General features: G+C 42.8%; 1 protein-coding gene across 1 annotated transcript; it reads left to right on the forward strand.

Annotated features, from left to right (window-relative positions):
- The first annotated feature begins 4,539 nt into the window (after positions 1-4,539).
- dnajc25 (DnaJ (Hsp40) homolog, subfamily C, member 25) lies at positions 4,540-18,781 on the forward strand. The gene is made up of 5 exons (XM_034096103.2): positions 4,540-5,150; positions 11,891-12,043; positions 12,495-12,865; positions 14,787-14,886; positions 17,735-18,781. The coding sequence occupies exons 1-5, from the start codon at positions 4,788-4,790 to the stop codon at positions 17,855-17,857; spliced, it is 1,110 nt and encodes a 369-aa protein (XP_033951994.1). The 5' UTR covers positions 4,540-4,787; the 3' UTR covers positions 17,858-18,781.
- Positions 18,782-26,723: the final 7,942 nt, after the last annotated feature.

Consider the following 26,723-nt stretch of genomic DNA (forward strand, 5'->3'; position numbering starts at 1 on the left):
ATGAAAATGATGAGATTGTTCAATGAATGTCCAGCTGATGTGATACTTTAAATTATGAAATCATGTGAAGAAGTGAGCAAAATAAAATGCTAAAATGGAGTGAATCCATTTATTCCAAGATAGTTTATTTATTCTTTATTATTTTTTCACTATTCTAATATGGTAGATCTCATGTTTTATAAATCATTGCTATTTTAAAATGGTTTGTTTCTTTTCACTTTGTAAAAACAAGTGCCTTAACACTGAGCGTGGTGTGGGAAAGGTTTCTGTGAAAGGAGGGAGGAAGAAATGTTCTGATGCCGAGCCATTGCTGCCATTTTGAAGAATGATATTGAATGTTAACACTAGAAGTTATGCACAAGGGAACACTTTTATGTTTAAGCACAGTCAAAGTATTTTTTGTATTTTTGTAAAGTTGAGGCTATTGAACAATTCCATTTTGATTGAATGTTTTTAATATGAGTTATGTGCTATGCAGAGTTCAGATGAAGAACTCATTGATTTCAGTATTATACACACCTTTTAGGTGTGTAAGGAGGGACTGTTAGAAATTAAAATCAATGTTTTATGGCATAATGTACCTTAAACATACCGTCAGTTTAAATGCTATTTTATTCTGGAAAAACCCGGAAGTTCTCAATACCAAGCTTTTATTCTGAAAATCCGTCATGACGACATCCGGGACTACCGCCCATTAGTATCATTAAAGTGGCTATTGACGCCGTTAACATGTATTACATATAAAGTTATGAAAGAGATAAGGATGAGAAAAGGCATGTGGAAGTAAGCAATGAATATAAAATGTCGAAATCCTCTGTTTAACGCGATATCGGACACGAACGAGGGGGGAAGTCCCCTACGTCACTCCAGCTCCCAGAGAGGAGGAGCGAACAACCAGCAAGCGGGAAAGACGAATGCTTGGAGGCTCTCTTCTGCACGGCCAGCACCTGGGAGAGGAAGCTGCAGACTTTCTCTCCTGACTGAACAATATCCTGCTTGTAACATTACCGCGCTTTTTATTAATTAAAGTACCAATTTTGAACCTTCTCAGAGACTCCATTTAGTCTCCTATTTTAAGCTTCTTACCTGGACGCGAGAATAACGAACACAGCATAACAGTATCCGCCATTTCACGCGAGGTGCAAGCAGAATATCATAGTCAATGCCTTAATCAATATAGTCAACTCTAAAATACCACATATATGCAATGGCATGATAATATTATTGTGACAAGTGGGGTATTCACCTGGGGCCTCATGTATAACGCCGTGCGTAGGATTCACGTGGGAAGGTTGCTTACGTAGTAGAAATCCGAAATTTTCCGCCACTTCCCGATTCACCAAACATTGCGCACCGGCGAGGAAAGTGCGTACAGCACTTCCTACGCCGGTTTCCCTTACTTTCACGTAACGCCCATATTTGCCTATAAATAGTAAAAGAAACGCCCATTCATTCATTCATTCTGACTGACTTTATGAAGAAGATCGCAGGAAATGACGACAGAACAGCTAAAAAAGACGTCTCACATCGTGTCAGATTTTGGTTATTTTGGGGAGGTCGAGATAAATCATATTGTTTGGTGGATGCAGTTTGAACAGAGTAGCAGCATGGAGGTCGGATCGTCACCAACATAAATAAATAAATGGCCCGAAAAAGGTTAATGACAAAAACAATACACATCCTTCCTCAGGCAGTGTGTTTGTACCGGGAACAGGAGACCCCCCTTGATGAGAAACTGTAAGAAGTGAATGGGGAATCCCCCCGGTGTGGAGTCATGACGACTGGATCTGAATTATGTTTTTGTATTCGGTGGTTTGTGTTCCAGCTGTCGATCAGCTGTGCGCAGCGGCTCCACTGCACCATGTGTGTCTCAACGCCACCGCAACAACTCTACCTACCACATAAATGAAATAAAACAAATGTGTTGTGTTAAATCAGCTGTACAATTATCCAAATACTGTATATGGTGTTCTTAGTTTCCATACCTCTTGTGTTTTACGAGCGACTTATCAAGTCTTGGCAAACGGCATAAAACACGATTAATGCTCGTATCTCCAACCTATAGAAATGCAAAACGGCGTCAGTTTAGACATAATTCTGTCCTCCTGCTTACCGCATCATTTATGAGAAAACATTTCATAACATTAACACAACATATTCGAGGTGGTTTTAAATAACATATCCGTATTTATTTATTTCTCCAAGTTATGTTTGTGTGCACTGAGGAGTCTCAAACAGGCGTTTGTTTAAACATTTTAAGATTGGCTTTAATCAATGTTTGAAAATGAATTCTACATATATGATAAATGAGAGGTAACATTTTATTTATGGTATTATTTCCACATATTTCTCTCCATTCTTCCTTCTGCCAACGGTGTCGCAGTTTCTCGTCTCTCCCGTTGTTGTGCTTAGTGCGTACGCATGGGTTAGAGTTTGCGTGGAGGACCGCACGTTTTCCCGTCAAGTTAGTATTTTAGAAATCGCAAACATTGCGTAGAAACGGCGTACGCCATTTTTTTTGCGTATATCCCTTTATAAATGAGGCCCCTGGTGTTTCCAGAAGATAGACATAGATGCTGCCAAAATCGACGAAGGCCACTTTCGAGAGTCGTTTTTCCATACATCTGCAGGCAGTCTGTAAGGGCAATCCGACAACCCACACAGCTCTAGTTTACGCTGGTAACGACCTAGAGCACACCCCTCAAGTCCAGAGATGTAATCCGAAGACATGCAGCGATTTCTTCGTTCGTTAATTCAGAAAAAAAACCTAGTGCGCTCTGCCTGGCTACTTTAGCTAGCTGTTTATATTAGCACCTCCAGGAAAATGGCGTATTTATATATATATATGGCGAGCGTTGCATTGTGGGTAGCTCGTGACGTCACTGTGTGTGAAAGAATGCTCGTATCTACAACCTATAGAAATGCAAAACAGCGTCAGTTTAGACGTAATTCTGTCCTCCTGCTGACCGCATCATTTATGAGAAAACATTCCATAACATTAACACAACATATTCGAGGTGGTTTTAAATAACATATCCGTATTTATTTATTTCTCCAAGTTATGTTTGTGTGCACTGAGGAGTCTCAAACAGGCGTTTGTTAAATCATTTTAAGATTGGCTTTAATCAATTTGTGAAAATGAATTCTTCATATATGATAAATGAGAGGTAACATTTTGTTTATGGTATTATTTCCACATATTTCTCTCCATTCTTCCTTCTGCCAACGGTGTCGCAGTTTCTCGTCTCTCCCGTTGTTGTGCTTAGTGCGTACGCATGGGTTAGAGTTTGCGTGGAGGCAGGGCCGGCCCTCGGCATAGGCAGTATAGGCGAATGCTAAGGGCGCATCAACCCATAGGGGTGCTCTCAAAGTGCACCAGATTGTTGCTTGTAACTTCAATATTAAAAAAAAAAAGTCTTCCCAGGGGTGCTTGCTCCCGGACCCCCCTAGAGGAGGTGAGGTCCCCCCCCCCACTTAAATCATGTTCAAATGGATAGGAAACTAAATACAGTTGCACACATCTTGTGTCAATATCTTTCTGTGTTGGTGGTCATGCCACACCGTGCACGCGCAAATCATAGTGAGTGTCTGCATTTGGGGGGGGGGGGGGGCGCCAGCTAAAATCTTGCCTAGGGCGGCAAATTGGTCAGGGCCGGCCCTGCGTGGAGGACCGCACGTTTTCCCGTCAAGTTAGTATTTTATAAATTGGAAACATTGCGTAGGAACTGGCGTACGCCATTTTTTAAGCGTATATCCCTTTATAAATGAGGCCCCTGAACAGGTGAGTTTTTAGGTGGATTTGAATGTAGTGATGGTGTCAGAGGTGTGTGTGTGTGTGTGCGTGTGTGTGTGTGCGTGCATGCATGTGTGTGTGCGTGTGTGTGTACGCTGTGTAGTTGAAAGACCTGGCACCCATGGTGACGAGCTGTGAAGTGGGGATGTTAGCAGACAGCTGAGGGTGAGCAGGAGGGGGGGCCGACTCCTGGTGGAGGTCAGTGAGATAGGTAGGGGCGAGGTCAGGTAGGGGTGGTATATGTGGGTAAGAGGTTTTTGTATTCGATCCGGTATTGAATACTGTATTGAAGCCAGTGCAGTTGGAAGAGGAAGGGATGATGTGGTCAGACTTGGTGCAAGCTCTAGAGTTCTAGAATCATCTGGAGCTTGTTGAGGAGTTTGGTGGGAAGAGAGGACCGCATTGCAGTAGTCCAGCCAGGAAGTGACACATGCATTGACCAAGATTTCTTTGCTGGATTCAGAAAGGGGTAAAGGCAGAATCTGAAGATACCTCCAGCCCCGACTGTCTCCACAGAAACACCACCATCTGCCTCTCTCTTGCATCCGGGTGGTGTGGTTGGGGCATCAGGGCCTGCTCAACCAGATTAAATACCCTTTACCAAGAGCAAAATAAATCTCCTGAATCTATTTGTCAAATCAATGCAGCTTTATGTCTACAAAATGGACAAACAATTTGCATTGCAATGACGTGTTTACACTACTTTATTTTAAATGTACATCTTGACAAATGCAATGCATAACTGGGAGTTCAGTCTTTAATCTCACAAAATCCGAATTCTGAGATTAAACTCTTAACAAAAGTAAAAAAGTGAGAGTTTCGACTAAACTCAGAATTCTAAACAAAAAGGTCAGAATTCAGCTTCAGGTGATAGGAATGTCTGCATTCCCCTCTCCAGCATCACTCCCTCTCACAGACGATCTTTGATGCATGCCTCGTCATCTTTCCACATTGCGCGTACTGATGATGTCAGCAGCAGGCGACGGGACAGCCTATGGTCGGCAGCAGGTTTACAGAGATGGCTGCGGGCATGGAGCGGAGCCGCGGCGGCAGAGCTGGGTGTCCCCGGACAGGGAAGAGCTGGTGGCGGCTCGCGGTGCTCCTGCTCTCCGTGAGCTCCCTGCCGGCGGCCTCCGGGCTGGTGGAGGGCCTGTACTGCGGCACCGAGGTCTGCTACGATGTGCTCGGAGTCTCCCGGGAGGCCGTCAAGCTAGATATCGCCCGGGCTTACCGGCAGCTGGCCCGCCGGTACCATCCGGACCGGTTCAGGCGCGGAGAGCCCGGCTATGAGGGAGAGACACGGGAGTCCGCCCACACGAAGTTCCTGCTCATCGCCACCGCGTACGAGACGCTGAAGGTGGGTCAGTCTCAGAGAGGGTGTCCCTTCAGAGGACACTGTCATGTCCAGCAGCGAGCTTTGAGACGTGTGTGTCCCTGAGTGTTTCTCAATGTCGAGTAAAGCTGCTGCAGAGCCACTATTTCAAGTATACTACGTCATCGAGTGGCGCCGAAGGACTGTTTAAATGCCCAGCATACATGTGCTACCAAGCAAGCCTCCTCCTCGACATTGAGAAACGGCCTATGTGTGTCCCTGTGTGTCTCTGTGTGTCCCTGTGTGCCTATGTGTGTCCCTGTGTGTCTCTGTGTGCCTGTGACTCTGTTTCATGTCCTTATTACTTCTCCTTTCCTGCAACGTGTCCTTATGGCACCAGAGTAGAGGTAGACCACCTTCTCCTTCCCAGCTTACATTGTAGGCCTGCTCCTGTAGGGGTTCATGTGTGTTTACTGTACATCCTATAATATAATATCATAAGGGACTTTACACTCTCTGTATGGTCAGATGTTGCCATGTGATGTCCTCTTTAAATGTACTCATAGTATGTCTTCTTATATTGATATGATTTGAATGCCATATGGCAGCACACTGTAAGTATGGAAGTGTGGTGTTAGTGTTTTACTATGTTGTAGACCTAGAGACATTGACAAGTACCAACAGTATGTATATCTCTGTCAATAAGCCTCACCTTCTTGGCAACAACTATTGTTTTTGAAGTGGTGGAGAGACGATGCACAGTTTGACCCACTGCTGTCACCCATGGCCAAAGCATATCTCTCCTTCCCACTGAGGTGGCGTAAGACTTATTCGCTGTCCGTCATTTTGACAGACAGGATCGTAAAATGTCCGTCATAATCCCTTATTACCCGTCGGGTCTGAACAGTTCACGAGAGAGCACGCTCGTGAACTGTCAACGGGGGGGGGCGGTGTTATGCCGTGTGTGCGTAAAGCAAAACCTCGCAGACATGTGTTGATCTGTACGGCAAAGTACGGTTTGGAAACTATATCATTTCCTTTTGGAGGCCATGCATACCACATGCCGTGTTATGCATGGCCTCCAAAAGGAAATTATATGGTTAACACCAGAGCCTCGCTGCGGGGAACGCTGGCGCTGTTCCCAGTTTGTTCTAATCTGTCAAAATGACAGACTGCTTTCAGATTTTTCCGTCATTGATAAATAAAGTATTCGGTTAACGCGACCACTGCTGTCCCAGCAACATCAGCACCAAGCGAGAGAGTTCTTTCCAGAGCAGGGGATATTGTAAATGCCCAAACACCCAGCTTATAAATACCTGGACATGTGGACATTCTCATATTCCTAAAAACCTGTCTGATGATGCTGAGTGAGTGACTCGTGAGTTTGAGTTGAGTTACTTGAAAAACTAAAGTGAAACTTGATTTATTTTATTGCAGGGTCTGATTATTAAATGTCCTTGTTTATTTGTGAGATGCAGTGGCACAAAGAAAAGGCCTACTTTGTTTGGTAGTACTATAGGTAGGGCTGTGCGATTATGGCAAAAATCATAATCACGATTATTTGGGTCAATAATTGATATCACGATTATTTTGACGATTATTCATTGACCATTTATTGAACTTTAAAACAAATAATATTTTACCAATAAACAAGATCAACAAATATGTTGGAGCGCACTTCCAAAACCATACTAAACATATATTATTAATATGATAAATACAAATAAATTAGACCAAAATAAATTAAATCAAATATGATGCAGTGCACTGTCACAACCTACTGAACACTCCTTAACATATAGCCAACATTTTGGTAAAACATATTCAACATATTCCACTCAGTTAAACGTTGAAGGCTGGCCAACCGTCATGGTCCAGAAGTAACAGGAAATAAATGTTGAACTACAATTTAAGACCAAATAAAAATGTTTAGGCCACCATGGCAAATGCTGGTAGGGCTGCTCATGTCATCTCTTAAAGATGTTTTGCAAGAAGCACCAGCCTGTTTACATGGTCTGGTTTCAGAGATGAGCGCAGGCAGGTGACAAGCCACCTGTACTGAAGACCCTCAGCCACGCCCCGACACATGGGGTGACGCCGGCCAATCACAAAGCTTTGATGCGTTCAAGTGCATTATTCTGGCACAGGAAGATTATGTTACAGGACATTAACGATAAAACAGAATATTGTTGTTCTATTTTTAGACACATCTCGCGATCGACTGGTTCAGCACCCCTCGGCTGGACCATAGGTCTGTTGTGGTAGCAAAGTAGTCAGCTGAAGCCACATCTCTCTCAACTTCCCCACGGCATTTGTCATATAGTGCAGGCAGCGCAGACCTGCTGAAATAATACCGAGACGGCATCGCGTAACGCTTGTCCAACGTGTTGACAAGTTGCTTGAAGCCGTGGTTGCTAACAGTGCTAACTGGGCACATCTTTAGCGATGTGAAACGTAATGACAAAGTACTTGCAAATAGTGGAAATAGTTTTACCCTTCTTTTTAACGAGTTGCTGCTCTTGTTCTGACGTCTTCGCTCGCGCTGAACACTCACAACACATGTCACTCCCACGTGGCCGAGTGGGCTTTTAGGGAGGGGCGAAAGCGCACCCAGCAAAATAATCATATTTTGTCAATTATGCTGTTTTCATAATCGTCGCAAGCCATAATCGTAATCGCGATTAAAATACGATCAATTGCACAGCCCTAACTATAGGTACAAAAACACTGGTTTTCTTGTTCCAGTCTGTTACTGTCACTTTGTTTTTGACACTTTAAAATACTGCTATCCGACTGACATGCTGTACAAATCACATTTATTATGTAATAAAGAAACATTTTCCGAGTAAAAAAAATGTTGATTGAAAGAAAAAAAATTGAATATTTTTTTCTATATTATTCAATATCGCGATAAATACCATACCGTGGACTTGTTATCGCGATATTGTCGTACCGTGAGTTTTTGGTATCGTTACATCCCTATGAGTTATTGATCCGTGAAATCAGAATCTCCCAATATCGTTCCAACTTTACTGAACTAAGCCAAAAGACCGTCTCATTTCGTAGACCGCTCGGTTTGCTGTTCCTTCACTTTAATATTTATATACATTTATTGTGGACGAAAACTTAGCGTGAGGAAAGGCAAGTGTGGCGTGAGTGCGTGAGATATGGGTTAATTGCGTGACTCTCACGCTCAATGCGTGAGTGTTGGCAGCCCTGGTATATATTTCTATATAAATGCACTTTCATTATGTTGAAGTGTTTCATAGTATGTTTACATCTTTTTGTGCTCATTGTAGTTTTTCGTAATAAGACACACTAAACTGGTCCTTGGCCAGGACTAGGTGACGTGTGAAGGTAGGAGAAGCTCAGTGTAATGATGGATGTAGAGATGATCCGATCACGTGATCAGGGATCGGAGCCGATCACGTGATTTTTAAAAGATCGGAATCGGGAGAAGGGGATCGGGAATCCTTAAAAAAATTATTTTATTTAATGTTACAAAACAAAAATGACCATGTTCACGTCTTAAAGTCATCCTGAGGCCTTAGCTTTGGTTTAAAATGACACAACATCATGCATGTGTTGCTTCTGTTGGGCTTGTTTTCAGACCTGGTTGCTTATTTCTCTCAAAGAGTGTGTACTAGTAGCAGTAAGCTAACGAGAGGCTACGTTCAGCTGGTGACTCGGGAGTCAGGACAGAGAAAATGTTAGCAGTTTGGAAGTATTATAAAATTGAAAGTGAAGGCAGTGTAACAGCCAGATGCAATGTTTACAAGCCGGATACTTTTAAAAAGAAAGAGAAACTGCCCCAAAACAGTGAAAGGCCAAAAAACAACAGCCAAGATAGCTGAATTCATCGCATTGGATGACCAGCCGTTATCTGTTACCTCACATTTCAAATGACTGAAACCACATACTCATGTAGGCAACATGTTGACCAGGTTACTGACCATGACCTTTACTCGGTTTGAAATTGATTTGAAACACTGCCATTAAGAAGAAGAAGAAGATCCTTTATCTATCCCGCAGGGGAAATTCAGTTATACATACACACACACACACACACACACACACACACACACACACACACACACACACACACACACACACACACACACACACACACACACACACACACACACACACACACACACACACACACACACACACACACACACACACACACACACACACACACACACACACACACACACACACACACACACACATAAGGTCTGAATACATATAAAGATACAAACACATGCATATGTTGCCATGGAGAGGTGTCAGGGCAGACAGGCTCCACCAGGGAGCAGTTGGGGTTCGGAGCCTTGCAGAGCACACGTGAACACACCTGTAACCAATGAGATCTCTTAGAATGCCGGGTAGAATCCAGGTCTGCTCCTGTGTTTGGACAGTCAGAGGAAGTCATTTATCTGATACTGTTAATACTATATGCTAATTGACAGTAAACACCAGAGGTCGCGTTAACCGAATATTTTCCGTCTGAGACGGATTTTTTTTAACAATGACGGAAAAATCTGAAAGCCGTCCGTCATTTTGATGGATTAGAACAAACTCAGAACAGCGACACAGTTTCCCCGCAGCGGTGCTCCGGTGTTATGCCGTGTTATGCCCGCCCGCCCAAAAGGAAATTATACCGTTTCAAACCTAACTTTGCCGAACAGTAGGGGTGTAACGGTTCACAAACATTTCGGTTCGGTACGTACCTCGGTTTTTAGGTCACGGTTCGGTTCGGTACGTTTTCGGGACAGCAGAAAAAATTATCACAAAACATAACATATTTTTTTTAAATTATTATTAAACTGTGAATAATGTATTCACTCAAATAAATGCAAAATATAATAAAATAAACATTAAGGTGCAGTATTTCGATGAACTGAAATAATCTGTATTTGAACTGTACTGTTCTAGTACTCACAAAACATAAACTATTAGTTTTGGGTTTTTAATTATTATTAAACTATGAATATTCACTCAAATAAATATAAAATATAATAAAATAAACATTAAGGTGCAGCTTTTCGATGAACTGAAATAATCTGTATTTGAACTTTACTGTACTAGTACCTAAGCAGCCAGCTTGACATTATGACTTGCTTGTCATTGTATTTTCATGTTTGTTTAAAGAAAGATGAACTTGTCCACATTGCTTGCTGAAAGGGCAGATCAGCTGGCACTAACAATGTCTCCTGCTGTGGAGAACACCCTCTCGCTAGGGACAGAGGTAGCAGATACAGCCAGGTAGCGCTTTGCTAACATGGCAACATAAGGATATTTGCCGTTTGTAATAGCTTTGGCTCGGTCTGAAGTTTTTGCGAGTGGTGGAGGCTTACATGCTAGCGGGAGTTGGGTTTGCACTTCAGTCTTTTGGTACCGGTGATATTCACGTTCGGGTGATGCCTTTTCAAATGAGTGTGAAAGTTTGATGTATTGCCAGCCGCGTAACCAATTTTAGTTGAACAATGCCGACAAACAGCTTTGGTTCGGTCCACCTGTCTTTGTCCGTCATCCTTGTACGTAACTGCGAAACCAACATTTTCCCAAACCGGAGACTTCAATGATGCTGGAGGATTTTCGAGCTCAACTTTATCTGCATTCGCCATTTCGACAGTTCCTCAAATTACTGACTACATTTGAACGCATCCCTCTGACCACCTCGTCCAATGAAATGACTTGCTCGCTCTATGACGCGTTGAACACAATGGGAGCAAATTACTCTGAATGCTGCGACGCAGCACCTGAGATTACTTCCAAGAAGTTGTTCACGTTCTCAATTTTTTACGTTTAACGTTATATTCATTCGGTACACTTCGGTACACACGTGTATCGAACCGAAGGGCCCGTACCGAATAATTTCGGTACGGGTACGTGTACCGTTACACCCCTACCGAACAGATAATTGAAATGTCTGCAAGTTTTTGATGAACGTTGACAGTTCACAAGCGTGCTCTCTCCACCCACCCACCCGAAAATGTTACGATCCTGACCGTCAGCGAAAAAGTCTAGCGCAACCTGGTAAACAAAACAATTGTTAAAAATTCCTCAAAGTTGATCATTTCAATTGATTGGATTAAGAAGATAAGATATACCTGATTAATCCGATTTGGGAAATGTTTCTTTGTCACAGCAGCATAGATAAGGCACTGCCAATGAATTAGAGGTAAATAAAATGATTTAAAAAAAAAAAAAAACAATAAAGATATACATATCAAGTATAGAAGACTAACAAAATATGCAAAACAGTGAATATACACATATGAATAATGAAGGATATATATCTATAGTGTATATATATATATTGAATAAACAATATAAATATACAGAATAATAGGCAGTGTACATACAGTAATGCTTGTCTAGCCTATCAAACTCTCAAAATGTAGACAAATTAAATTAAACACATGAAATTACCTTTTCATTTTTCTTTAAAGAATATAACTCATCAGTGTTTACTGAAGTGAGGTATTAAAGACATGTTGTATTGGAAAGAATGGACATTTACAGTTATGGATTGAATTTGGAAATTCAGTTAGATTAAAATTATATTTTGTAAATGATTACTTGTACATTTTCGTAATAAATGTAGAGGTTTTTTTGGTTTGCCCAAATAGTTTGTTAAGCAACAAAAATAAAGCTGCAACATTTATTTCTGTGAATAAAGCTTTGAACCTTTCAGAAAAGACCTGCCTATGTTCTCGTGCTGATGAGCCTTCATTAAAGATGAAAGTGATCGTGTGTGTGTGTGTGTGTGTGTGCAGGATGAGGACACTCGGCGGGACTACGACTACATGCTGGACCACCCAGAGGAGTACTACCAGCACTACTACACCTACTACAGGAGGCAGCTCACCCCCAAGGTGGACGTGAGGATCGTCATCCTGGTCACCATCTGCGCCATCTCCATCTTCCAGGTACTAACCTTTTTTACTTATTGAAAACTGATGAGTTAGTTTGGAACAGGGATGAATTGCTTCAAAACATATACAAGAAGTGGAATTAACAGCTCGGTATAGAGGCGCAAAAGAAAAACGTAAGGAATGTTAACAACTCTCATATAAAATAATAACAAATGAGAATCTACGTTTAATTGAGTATAAATGAATGTATTATAGTTCCATCAGTTCCTTAGATTCAGGCTTAAACAGTTGTGCAGAGTGACTCCCTCATACATGCCTTTCGGAATTGCTGCAAAATCAAAAACACTTGGGTGGATGTAAAAAAATCATTTTACAATTACATGTAATTGTAAAATGATTTTTCTCCAGTTGTCTGCCTCTTTCAAAATAGCCAGAAAAAAATATACCCGAGTGCACGGCAAATACTTGGTCCATGAGTGTATAAGAAGTAGATTTCCTCCTCCAGTTCTACAGCTGGCACAGCAGCTACAACGAGGCCATCAACTACCTGGTGACGGTGCCCAAGTACCGGATCCAGGCCACGGAGATCGCCAAGCAGCAGGGGCTCCTCAACCGCAGCAAGGAGAAGGGCAAGAACCGGCGCTCCAAGGAGGAGATCCGGGAGCAGGAGGAGGAGGTGATCCGGGACATCATCAAGACCAAGATCGACATCAAGGGAGGCTACCAGAAGCCCAACCTGTCCGACATCCTGCTCTGCCAGATGGTGCTCTTCCCCTACTACCTGACCACCTACCTGAGCTGGTACGCCTCGTGGATCTACCGCTTCACCCTCTGCAGGGAGGAGTACGGAGAGGAGGAGAAGGTCTACCTCATCAGGTCAGTGCTGGAGCTTCACCTCACACAGGGCACACGGGGCACACAGGACACACGGGACACACAGGGCACACGGGACACACGGGCACACAGGACACACGGGCCACACAGGCCACACGGGGCACACAGGGCACACAGGACACACGGGCCACACGGGACACACGGGGCACACGGGGCACACGGGACACACGGGGCACACGGGACACACGGGACACACAGGACACACAGGGCACACGGGGCACACGGGCCACACGGGCCACACGGGACACACGGGCCACACAGGGCACACGGGCCACACGGGGCACACGGGCCACACGGGGCACACGGGCCACACGGGGCACACGGGCCACACGGGGCACACGGGCCACACGGGACACACGGGGCACACGGGACACACGGGGCACACGGGACACACGGGGCACACGGGCCACACGGGACACACGGGACACACGGGCCACGCGGGACACACGGGACACACGGGGCACACGGGACACACGGGCCACACGGGCCACACGGGACACACGGGCCACACGGGACACACGGGACACACGGGACACACGGGACACACGGGCCACACGGGACACACGGGGCACACGGGACACACGGGCCACACAGGACACACGGGACACACGGGAGAGCTACTCAGAGCTGGTGCTTTAGTCAAAGAACAAGTACTCATATCTTGTCATTAAGTCAAAGTAGAAGTACTCAGATATTTTACTTGAGTAAAAGTAGAAGTACCAGAATGTAGGAATACTCTGTTACAAGTACAAGTCCTGCATTCAAAAATATTACTCAAGTAAAAGTATAAGATAAGATAGTAATTTATTGATCCCAATTTGGCAAATGTTTTTTTTGCAGCAGCATAAAAAGACATGGCATTGGCATAGGACATATACATGTTGAATTATTTTATATAATAAGTATTATCATCAAAATATAGTTAAAGTACCAAAAGTAAAAGTAGTCATTGTGAAGATTGGTCCATTTCAGAATAATATACAGTAGAGGAAATAAGTATGTGATCCCCTGCCAATTTTTTAAGTGTACCCGCTTAAAAAGAAATGAATAGTCTGTCATTGTCATGGTAGGTTTATATAAACAGTGAGACAGAATATCAAAAAGAATATCCAGAAATGTACATAATTTAAGAGATAAAAATGGATTTGCATTTAATTATGGGAAGTAAATATTTGATCCCCTTGCAACCAACAAGGATTCTGGCTCCCTCAGACCGGTTACATACGTCCATTTCCTTTAGGAAAGTATTCCTAACATCAACTAGTTACCTGTATAAAAGACACCTGTCCACAGAATCAACCAATCAGATTCCAACCTCTCCACCATGGGCCAGACTACAGAGCTGTCTAAGGACCTCAGGGACCAGACTGTAGACCTCCACCAGGCTGGGACTGTCTCCAAGACCACCAGAGAGCAGCTCAGTGACGAGGAGACAACTGTTGGTGCCATTATTCAGGAATGGAAGAAAGAGAAAATGAGCCTCAGTCTGCAGGGGATCAAATACTTAGTTCCTCCAATGTGTGTGATATGTTTTATAATGATTGATCATGAAAGTGTTCTCAAAGCTGGTGAAGGTGCAGCTAGTCTGAAGTACTTTGTAGACTGCAGGGTAGCTGGTGGATTTACTCCAGGTGGAACTAAAGTCTGATTCAACACTTGGTTAGATTTCACATCATTCATCCAGATCTGAGAAGTAACTAAAGGGATTAAATACATGTAGTGGAGGAAAAGTACACCATGTACCTCTGAACTGTAATGGGGTAGAAGTACACAGTAACATAACATTGAAATAAAGTACAAGTACCTCCAAATTGTACTTGAGCACAGTGCTTGATTAATTCTACTTAGTCACTTTACACATTGAGCATAGTAGTGCGTACTCAGCCCTCACCCGTCTCCTCAGGAGGAACATGAAGATGTCTCAGTCTCAGTTCGACAGTCTGGAGGAAAGCTCCAAGCAGACGTTCCTGGAGAAGCGGCTGTGGATCAAAGACAACTACGAGGTGCGTATCTGAATACTGTCTGTTAGATCCTCAGCCTCCTTTCTCCTTTTCTTTTCTCTTCCTGTTCTCCTCTAGATTCTTGCAAACCTGTCAGTAAGAGTTATTACGAGTATTGATCCTTATAGCGGCAAAAACGTGAGGAAATAAAACTGAAAGCCTGCCCCTGAGGCAGCAGCTGGTGAATGTCACGCAGTCCCACAGGAACATCACGTCTGTATTCATTAGCATGATCCAATATCAACAAAGACACTTGGCAACGTGTCACCTCTTCTTGTCCTGGAGCCTTTCCTGTGCTTCACCTGTTTCACCCTAGTGACGCATCGTATGCCTATGTGTGTGCAAGCAAAGCCTAAAACAACCAATTAACTTGGATTGCAGCAAAATAAAGGTAAATGAACAATAAACAACAAATTGAATAACATAAATCAATATAGCTCCAACTATAGAATTGTTTCCTTTTTAGAATCCTGCCAATTTGTGACCCGCTCTATCGAAGTCAGTCGGAAGTCGCAACGGCTCATTTCAAAATAAACGTGGATTTGCGTAAGAAACTAGTTTTTCGGGGTTCGGGTGTTTAGTTTGATTTTAAACAAACAAAGTCTTGGCTTTCAGAATATGAAACTTTTATTTCCAAAATCACACAATGAATACATGTTTGAAGCTCGTAAAGGGACGAAGACAAGCACCTCTCACTCGCAATCTGCTCTTCCACACGCCGCCCCCCCCTCCCTCCGCTGACATTATGAATGTATAGTAATCATAGATCACACGGCAGGGTCCGTTACAGTTTGTTTTCATCTGATTTAAATTAAACAAAGTCTTGGCTTTCAGGATATTAAACTTGTTTCGGCAAATTCAGATGATAAATACAGCTTTGAAGCTTCGGCATAATGACAAGCGGAGAACGGAGTAACTTAACGTCACAGCAGGCGAAACAACAGCCGGTGTTTCTCGTTAGGGTTTTCCCCGGGAAACAAACAATACACACAGACGCAAAAATACACAAACACACACACACAGGTAGTGCTGCGTACCTGGACTCACATTCAGGTTCAGGTCCGGACTCAAGTCCAGAGGTTCAGGTTCAGGTCCGGACTTATAAGTCCGGACCTGAACCCATGGCTTGTGTCAAGTTGTGTGAGTAACTAAAGTGAACTTATTGTGAGCTAATTATCAACTCAAATTCAAACTCGTCAGGTTTATTGTGTTCCCTTCCAACTTGTGTCTACATTTCTCTACAAAGTACAAATGTGCCACTTAGTCTACAAATGACTTATGACAGCAACTACAGTGAACGACTACAAAGTTCAAACATTTATTTCATTTACCAAACTAAAGTAACCGAACAGTCCCTGAGCTGACTGAGCCTACATCCCTAAAGCTTTGCTGAAAGGTAGAGTGTAGAGTAGACTATACGCATTACACTGTTACACACCTACTATACAGTATAGGCTACACTGTAGTGACTGACTGTACAGTCAGAGTGTACTGCACTGTCTGTGCACCATGTATTTTCTACAACTCTACATGTGACATTATACAGTACATACTACATACATAGTGATGTACATACATACTGTTAGAAATTAAAATCAATGTTGATATGGCGTAATTTTGAATTAAATACACTATTTAATTTAAATCAGTTTTATTCTGAAAAAACTGGAAGTTCACACTATTAACTTAGTACTTTTATTCTGAAAATTCTTCACTTCCGGTTAGCATTAGCATGTGGCGAAATTCTACGTTTTCAAACCGTGAATCGAAGGTGAAATGACATGTGATGTTGTACACTGAGCACACTGGGATTAGCACTCATTTATTGACGCTGAATAACGTTTATCAGGAATGTTTAAATAACCACAGACACCAGAATATACGTAAGTGCTAGTTTTTCTGCGAGTCCAAGTACCGGTTCCCGACGTTCCGGTTTTAACCGGACTTGAACCGAAACTTTTTACAAGTCCAGTACCGGTTCGGCGTACCGGTACGCAGCACTACACACAGGTATACACAAACACTCACACACACACACACACACACTCGCGAGCTTCCCCCAGTAATCCAAACGAAAATATCTTCCCCCCCGTACTACTTTGATCATTGGTCCGCTAATAACCAATCAGATCGATGGATTCCAGAGAGAGGAAACTTTGAAGGCCTTTTTCTCAAAGTGATGACTCGGTGACAGTCATTATATAATGTGACATATTTCGCTTAATATTTGGAGAACAAAAACAATCCTGATATTGTTAGAAAGCTAGGAATCTCCTCTTTCCAGCAGTGTATACAACTCAAAATGTGTCTTCGGGTCAATGTGACTGGTTTCGATAGAGCAGGTCACATATGTCAGTCAGAGCTTTGATGGTCTTTGAGTGGGACGCGATGTGATTCAGTCTCTGAGAGTGGTCACATGGTGTTTAATGTCAGATCATGGAATGGACCGCTCTGGGCTTTCTTTAAGACTGCCACTTTGTGATGCAACTTCCTTCTTGTGGTGTATATGAATTGTATGTTGTACTGTGTGGGGAGTCTTATTTGATCTGATTCGCCAAAGACACATTTCATTATGTTAGTGTGTGTGTGTGTGTGTGTGTGTGTGTGTGTGTGTGTGTGTGTGTGTGTGTGTGTGTGTGTGTGTGTGTGTGTGTGTGTGTGTGTGTGTGTGTGTGGTGTGTGTGTGTGTGTGTGTGTGTGTGTGTGTGTGTGTGTGTGTGTGTGTGTGTGGTGTGTGTGTGTGTGTGTGTGTGTGTGTGTGTGTGTGTGTGTGTGTGTGTGTGTGTGTGTGTGTGTGTGTGTGTGTGTGTGTGTGTGTGTGTGTGTGTGTGTGTGTGTGTGTTTCTTTCAGGTGCACCGGAAGCAGCAGGAGGAAGAGATGAAAGTTAAGATGGCGACCGACCCGAGGATGAAGAGGTACCGGCGCTGGATGAAGAACGAGGGGCCGGGCCGGCTGACGTTCATTGACGACTGAAGCCCCCCCGCTCTGTCTGTCACATACACACTGCCTCAGTGCCAACACACACGGAGCACACACACCGTGTGGTGTGCAGAAAGATCACCTATGCCTGTTTATAGAGAGATATTTTCATAGCCACTTCTGAGTGGAATAAACTGTGGGGGGGGGGGCTTCAGATTTATCATTTTTTTCATCCTGCAATTTCCCCCCCCAAATTCAATGTTATTGACATCTTTTGTTTTTGTCCTGCTGGTAAAAGCAGACGATGGATGAGTTTTTGTACGACGGCTTTCTGACATCAAACAGCTGCGAGACTATAAGAGCCAGAACCGCGAGCAAACCCTCTGACGGCCACCTGCTCGCTCTCAAAGGGAGAGCGGTAGCATTTATTTCTCACATGATGAATGCGCCGGGGAGGATTCTTGAAAACAGTGATGTTTAGTTAAATCCTCACTTTGTGTTCCTTGTGTACGGCTGGATCGGAGCTCTGTCCAAAGGGAGAAAACACCTTTGTGTGTGTCATGCTCTTAACCTGGACTGAACAAAGGAAACATGACTTGCTACAAGATACAAGAAGGAAGTGGTGAAATGATATCCATCGTGTCACGTTGTTGACCACCACAACATGAGCTGCAGATCCTCTGTTGGAACGTTGCTCTCAGAACAAAACGTCTTACTGTGTAATGGAAGCCAAAGTCATAGCTGCCTGTTTGTGTAAACTGTGAATGGCAGATATTTATCACAAGCACTTTGGTTTTGTGCTTTCTGCTGTTTCCACAGAAGTCCAAGAGTAAATGATATTATTTATTGCCTCACATTTCTCTGTTCATTTGGGGTCTTTGGTGTTGAGACGGCTAAAATCATTCTGTAACTACACCCTCACAGTCTGTGGTTTGAACAAAATGTAGTTTTTTAATAAATACATTTAAAACAGTTTAATTGTTGCTGACTCCATCTTCTGAACAGCATCAGTGGTTGGGCTTGGTTTCTGTGACAACTTCACTGCTATATAATAACAAGATCTGTGCATTATCTTAAGACGCCAGAGGCCTGCACTACGAAGCCGGATGTTCGCTTAGCGGCTAACTTCAGGGGAAACTCTGGGTCTCCGGTCCTACGATGCTGGTTCACTTCTTACTGGGCTAGATCTCCATGGCAACTTATGCTGAGCGGAGCAGGTTTGTTTCCAGGGTAAGAGATCAACAGCAAGTCATATTACAGGATAAAGGGAATACAGAAAAGCTGCCGTTGCAGGAAAGACGGCCGGCAAAGATCTGTGTGAACGTGAACATGAATAGAATATCACCTCCATCTTCAGAGCAATCTGACTATTAGAACATTAGCGTTAAGAAAGCTTACTTCAATATCTGCCACAACATAAGTACCCGGATCAGAGTAACATTAAGTACAGTCCGCTGCACTGTGTGTCCCATTATCATTCATATCGCATCATAATGTAGGCCTATCCTATAGCCTTTATTTATCCAGTTAAAGAATCTCATTGAGAGCAACGATCTCTTTTACAAGGGAGACCTGCCGCACATTGGTTACACACAGAAAACAAAAAGGACACACAACATGATAGGGGTACAATTTACAAACGTATTCACAAAGACTGTAAGAGTCGCTGACGGCTGATCATTTATTCCGGGAAATTACTCTACCTACTAATCGACCTGACCGAAGTTATTGAGTCTATGTAAGTTTACTGCTTGGCTCAGATCCACCAACGTCAGCAAGATCTCACCTCTATTAACTCCTGAAGAACCAGGTTCAATGAACTGCTGTTTCAATTCAGACAACTCTCTTTAATCTGTTTAAGCGATCCCGAAGGATTTAGATATCAGAAATGAGGTGTGACTCTACCTAAGTGTGAGTGTGGCAGGGTGCAGTCTTACCTTTGAAGCAGGAGAGGAGAGCGCAGATGTCCTTTAAATTGTCCCAATCCAAAAGGTGGGATCAGTTTATTTGAAGAAAAATAGGTCCAAACTAATACAGGGTTTTTACCTTCTCTCTTTACAACATTATAATCATACTAAACAAAATGATGCTGTGATCATGTTCTAATATGAAACTTTAATTCAGTTTTACATTTATTACCATCATTTGTAACTTAAACTGCTCAATTCAGTTGTGATTTCTAAATCTCCTGATAGAATTCAGAGGCATTTCCTCATAAAAAGACCGGTGATAATAAAAAGCACATTCAACTTTTCATTCACCAAATCAATTCACATCAATTCCATAACTTTTTTCCGACACAGATGGCGGGTACTAACATTGACAAACCCATACCTATCTGCCGCATGTATTCGGAGGAAGGTCCTCACAGGTGGCGGGTACTAATACTCACAAACACACTTCAATTCATTCCACTCATTCACAAAGTAATTCACTCAGCTTTCAACCAAGACATTTGAGATATGTACCAAGTCTGAGAGAACCTTGCCGAGAGCTATTAACCCAGCTCTGAGGGACAGAGCTTACCGAGACCAGCATGATGGTCGTGGATGAATGGCACAACAATGGGCCTCAGGATCTCGTCACGGTATCTCTGTGCATTCACAATGCCATCAATAAAATGCACCTGTGTTCGTCGTCCATAACATACGCCAGCCCATACCATAACCCCACCACCACCACCATGGGCCACTCGATTCACAACATCGACATCAGAAAACCGCTGACCCACACGACGCCACACACGCTGTCTGCCATCTGCCCTGAACAGTGAAAACCGGGATTCACCCGTGAAGAGAACACCTCTCCAACGTGCCAGACGCCATCGAATGTGAGCATTTGCCCACTCAAGTCGGTTACACCGACGAACCGGAGTCAGGTGGAGACCCCGATGAGGACGACGAGCATGCAGATGAGCTTCCCTGAGACGGTTTCTGACAGTTTGTGCAGAAAGTCTTTGGTTATGCAAATCGATTGTTGCAGCAGCTGTCCGAGTGGCTGGTCTCAGACCATCTTGGAGGTGAACATGCTGGATGTGGAGGTCCTGGGCTGGTGTGGTTACACGTGGTCTGCGGTTGTGAGGCCGGTTGGATGTACTGCCAAATTCTCTGAAAGGCCTTTGGAGACGGCTTATGGTAGAGAAATGAACATTCAATTCACGGGCAACAGCTCTGGTGGACATTCCTGCTGTCAGCATGCCAATTGCACGCTCCCTCAAAACTTGCGACATCTGTGGCATTGTGCCGTGTGATAAAACTGCACGTTTCAGAGTTATTTTGTGTTTATAGAAAATGTTTTAGATCTTTGAGTTCATCTCATGAAAAATAGGAGCAAAAACAAATATTATAGTTTATATTTTTGTTCAGTGTATTTCTCCTTAAGTCCGGAGCCCCCTTCCCTGTGTACTGCTGTGAGAGGAGAGGGAAGAAACTGCCTACTCTCTTATCAGAGAGTAAGGCATAAATCATTATAGGCCTTACACTCAACTTAACAAACCACTTGTGTTTTGTTTATAATGTAAATATAGAAAAACCTAAAATATGAAGCATTTTCATTGTGGGTTATACAAGAATATAATTGATTATATTTGATTATAACTAACTTTCGTTTTAAGTATTCAACATACTATGAAGATCTCAACAACAGGTACCAGGAGTATCAAATATCATTTCATCCAGCTGTGCTTTAAAATGATGCAGGGGAACCAAAATGCTAATTTTCAAAATGTTTTGCAGAGTGTTCCAAGCTAGAGGAGCAGTGCACATAAAAGCTTTAGTTCCTAAAACAGTCCTAGCACTTGGTACATGTAATAAAAACACATCCTGGGATCTCAGGCAATAGCTACTTGCGACTCTCTGTGATATCAGTGAGCAGATGTAAGGTGGTAGTTTACCCAACATGGCTTTATAGATGAACATGTACCAGTGACTGAGCCTCCGAACAGTAAGTGAAGGCAGACCTGCCCTGGCATTCAGGGTACAGTGATGAGTAAGTGCTTTTTAATACCAAGGTAATTATAACAGGTAACCACTTCAAGTACTTTTCGTTGTGTAGTGACAATATTCAAAGTTGTCTTTTTGGCTTTTGAAAATAGCATTACCTTAGTTTCATCCACATTTAAAAGAAGCTTAAGCTCCGTGAGCTGCCTCAGGATAATATTAAATTGGGACGGGTGGCGCAGTGGTCTGTGCGTTTGATCATCAGATCAAGGGGGCGTTGGGGAACTCCAGTTCGAAACCCGCTCCCGCCCCACTGCGTCAGGCCGTTGTGTCCTTGGGCAAGACACTTCACCCGAATTTGCTCCTGTGGGTATTGTCCACAGTACATGTATGATCTGTATGTGTAATGTGTACTTGTAAAGCGCTTTGAGAGTCATTGAGAAAGCGCTATAATAAATATAAGGATTATTATTATTATAAAAACAGCCTGTAATTTAACACCAGCCTCCTGAATGGAGGGACCTGCACAGTACATCACGATATCATCAGCATACAAATGTAGAGTAGCTTCATCCACATGTTCACCTAAACTGTTGGATGGAGAATAAAAGTGGACCTAAAATGTGATGTTCAACCACTCAGAAGACAGCCCATCAAAGTGAACACATTGGGACCTTTCAGAGAGGTAGTTCACAAACCACCCACTGCATGGCTGGATATGCCAATACTGACCAGCCTCTGCTTCAGAATATGATGGTCGACGGTAATGAAAGCTTTAGAAAGATCAATAAACAGAGCTGCACAACTCTGCTTATTGTCTAAGATACCCGCAACATCATTCACCACTTTGTGGCAGTGATGGTGCTGCGCTGCTTTCTGAAGCCTGACTGATGTTTACATAGTAGGTCATTGTTACTTAAAAACACCTTTACCTGTTCACTCACTAGGCGTTCAAGAACCTTAGCCAGAACTGACAATTTAGAGATGGGCCTATAATTATTTAATAAAGTAAATTATGACCTTATTTGATAATGATAATTATGATCCACCTTTTAGTAGAGGAAGGACATAAGCGGACTTCCATATTTTTGGGATTGTGTTAGTGCTGAGGGAGAGGTTAAAAAGAGTAGTGAGAGGAGGAGCAATAAAGTCTGCAGCTATCTTTAAAAAGAAAGGTTCTAAGTTGTCCGGGCCAGCCGGCTTCCTAGGATCTAGCTTGGTTAAAGCTTCACGAACAACATCAACAGTAAAAGGGGTAAAACTAAAAGGGTTTTCCAGACCACGTTGTTCAGAGTCACAGACTGTGGTGTTCACAGAAGCAGAGTTAGTGACAGAATCAAACAGAGAACCACAGGACACAAAATGCTCATTAAAGCCATTTAGCATAGTAGCCCTGTCCGATATAGGGCCAGATGCTGTGGTGAGGCACGGAGGTAGCTCATTACGGATCTCACCGGTGGATATTGATTTTATGGCTTTCCAAAATGTTCCAGGATTATTCAGATTCTTTGTGGTTACTGACAGATAATGCTTCGACTTTGCACTTTTGACATTTGAAGTGAAGCTATTCCTTAGCTGCCTAAAACGCAGCCACTCTATCTCTGAGCCTGATTTCCTAGCCTTTGCCCAGGCCTCGTTTCTCTCATGAAGGACACTGGACAGCTCAGCAGAAAACCAGGGATTGTCTCGTCCCTTTACTCTAAATGTACGCAGGGGTGCATGTCTATCAATGATCTCCATAAAACCAAGATAAAAATAAGACCATGCGGTTTCTACATCAGCACACAGATCGATTTTACCCCAATCAAACCCAAACAGATCATGCACAAAACCCTGCTCCACAAAATGTTTTATGTCTCTCTTTGTGATAATGCGAGGTTTAACCTTTTGGACCTTAGTGTCCCTGATTGTGGCTGCAACACAGTGATCACTCAGATCATTTGCAAATACTCCCACAGATGAATATTTATAGGGAGCATTAGTTAAAATGAGATCAATTAGGGAGGATGTATTAGGGGACTTAATGTTAGGGCGAGTAGGACTGTCAACAATCTGAGTAACATTTAAAGAGATACAAAGGTTTTTAAAATCCTCTGACACTGCAGTTAACCAGTCCCAGTTCAAATCTCCAAGTAGCACTATGTCCTTGTAGTCTAGTTGTGATAAAAGATTTATTAGCGAAGACAAGGATTCCTTGACAGCTGAGGGGGGTCTGTAGCAGCCCACCACCATGACCTGTTGACCCTTTGCCACGAAATGTAAGGCTAAACATTTTAGTTGTTTACTAATTGATTTGGAAACCAATATGGTTACACTAAACGTATTCTTCACATAAATGGCAACGCCACCACCTTTATTAAGTTGGTCAGTACGATATACATTTCCGACATGTCAGCTTCCTTGAGCTTCTCCAGCCGTATCTGGCCGTGCAACACTCAGCGTCACAGACTGTATGCAGAAGTATTATTTTAAGCAACACATTAAGTTGACGAAACACTCGAGTCAAATGTAATGAAAGTCAGATGGTGTGTTAGACGGGCAATGATATCATAAACCTGTTAATGTACGCATTCAAACACGTGTTCTGTTCCCAGCTGTGTTCACCTTGCAGGTTTTTTATCCTGGATAAAGTGTTTAAGTCATGGATGTTTAAAGTTTAACTTCTTCATATTTGAAAACTTATCTTTCGATCCCGTTTGTGCCATGAATTACACATAATGATGTTTGTCAATCTTAAAAAATAATTTCCATGTCAAAAAAGTCAGTTTGTCGTAAAACTGTTGAAATATTATAAGACTATGAAAAATACGCAACTAGAAAGACTACAAATCCCAGAGTTGCGTACTGATGATGTAACTGATGTCACAATTGTTTTCCTCCATTAAATAAAAGAGCTAGCTAAGATAAGATCACTTTAACAAGATGCCTGTGTGCTTAGTACCAGGTTGTTATCATACCAGCAATGGGTCTTACTCGTTCTTTCGCTTCCCGTCTGATGAAAGGACCGGGAGTGGCTGGATCAAGTTAGCTACCTAGCTAGTAGTTTCACTTTACGTTTTTTTATTTTAGTTTTGTTGGCAGACCATGCAGGCCAGCCCGATGGTCACCGAGGTTCATGTTTTAATAGCATTTTTACAAAAAAAGCCCAGGCGAGCCTAACATGTGAAAAAATGGCTTAGACCTCAGAGAGTTAAACTTAGGCCTGCAACCATAGTTTTACTGTATTTTGTTTTGAAAATCCACAGCGGAGATTTGTGTCGTACTACATGCGGTGTATTTTGCATATCTCTCAGTAGCCAACGATCTGTGAGTCTGTTGGCTCAGACATAAACTCCGTAATAAATGTAGTCTACATTTCATAAGAGGTAAAACCATAGGGTAAAACCTGAGAGCATTTTAAATCGCATTTGAACTAAATGCTTATATAATCTGTAGTTGTATTTGTATTGCTGATGTATTGTGTGAACGAGGCGATATAGAGAAGGTTAAGCTGTCATTATTAGGCTGTTATGTACTGTTGGAGTGGTAAGCAGGCCTATTGTTTTTGGATATGTGTGGAGTTAGGTGGTCTGTGAGTGTGGTGGTCCTTGGTATAGGGCTGCTCGATTATGGCAAAAATCATAATCTCGATTATTTGGGTCGATAATTGATATCACGATTATTATTATGATATAGTAGGCGTGTGGCGGAGTGGGTTGTGCATTGGTGTTCGGGTCAGGGGGTCACAGGTTCAAACCCCACTGCAGCCAGCATGTCGTTGTGTCCCTGAGACCCTTCACAGTGTGATGGGAATTCCGGCTCTTCTTGCTGAGCCGGATCATTTGGCTCACCAAGAAGAGCCGGCTCTTTCAGCTCCCAAAGGGCTCTTCAGTTTACCACATATTATACCTTTTAATTAAATCAAATGTAGCCCTGTTTTGACTAATGATTTATATGTGTACACATATATCACTTAAATTATTCAATACATCCTTTGTACTAAAGTATTCAAAAGTAAAAATTACATGTTTAATATAAATGATTTGCTGTGGCCAATTGTTTTCATTGCATTTACAGACCCGTGTAACTCTCTGATACCACCCAATGAATGCATTGACTTGCTTGTAGAACCACGCTACACAAAACAGATAGCAACACCTATAAAAACTATTAAAAAAAAATACCAAAAAGATTCTGCATTTTAGCCATGCCTCATTTCGCTCTATTTGCTCTTTCCAGCGCTGTTTTTGCAGGGGGCTGATTCTGTGAGCTGCAGCTGACCACGCCCCCCTGCAGGAGAGGGGAGCGTGCTCTGAGATCAGCTGCTGGGCTGCAGCGGGGAGAAGAGGGGGACAAAAAGAGATCTCCGTCCTCCGTGTTTTATTCTTATAGAAGTAAGAAGAGAAGTAATGGGGCAGAAACCCTCCTTTTTACGCAGCGGTCCAGACATAGACATCAAACGGCGACACATATTTAGTTGCCAGTTACTTTGGCATTAGGGCAGGGATATCTAGATACTCTCCAAGGTTTGACATCATGAATTGTGCTACTTTTAAAGCAAGCAACGATGTTTTCAAATCTGTAATCAAAAAGCTCCTCAAAAACACTATCGAAGCAGTTCCTGCCGTTGTTACGTTAGGTCAAACAGTAACAACGGACTACTTTTCTTAGCGGATTTATATCAATTTAAATCAATACAACTATTTTTTAAATCAATAAAATCATTTTCTAAATCCATAAAAGCATTTCAATTAATATTGGGAGTCATTTCGTGTGTTCTTCTAATTAGTGTCTACAGTGTGTGCCTATTGAGCTGTTTAGAGCCACGTGGGACAAAACCCGATCCTGCCCCTCCCTCTCACTGTCTAAGAAGTGAACGGTGACTGTAAAAACTACACTGCGCATGCTCAGAGTATTGTCCTATTAAGGCCCAATCCCAAACCACTCCCTCGACCCTCCCCCTCCGTGACGGAGTGAACTCCGTCTGTAGGCACACTCACAGC

The sequence above is a fragment of the Pseudochaenichthys georgianus genome, chromosome 12, assembly GCF_902827115.2.
Source record: "Pseudochaenichthys georgianus chromosome 12, fPseGeo1.2, whole genome shotgun sequence".
Lineage (NCBI taxonomy): Eukaryota > Metazoa > Chordata > Actinopteri > Perciformes > Channichthyidae > Pseudochaenichthys > Pseudochaenichthys georgianus.

Coding starts and splice junctions, on each gene's coding strand:
- dnajc25 (XM_034096103.2), top strand. CDS start 4,788: ATGGTCGGCAGCAGGTTTACAGAGATGGCTGCGGGCATGGAGCGGAGC. Junction 5,151..11,890: donor CCGCGTACGAGACGCTGAAG/GTGGGTCAGTCT, acceptor GTGTGTGTGCAG/GATGAGGACACTCGGCGGGA. Junction 12,866..14,786: donor GAGAAGGTCTACCTCATCAG/GTCAGTGCTGGA, acceptor CCGTCTCCTCAG/GAGGAACATGAAGATGTCTC.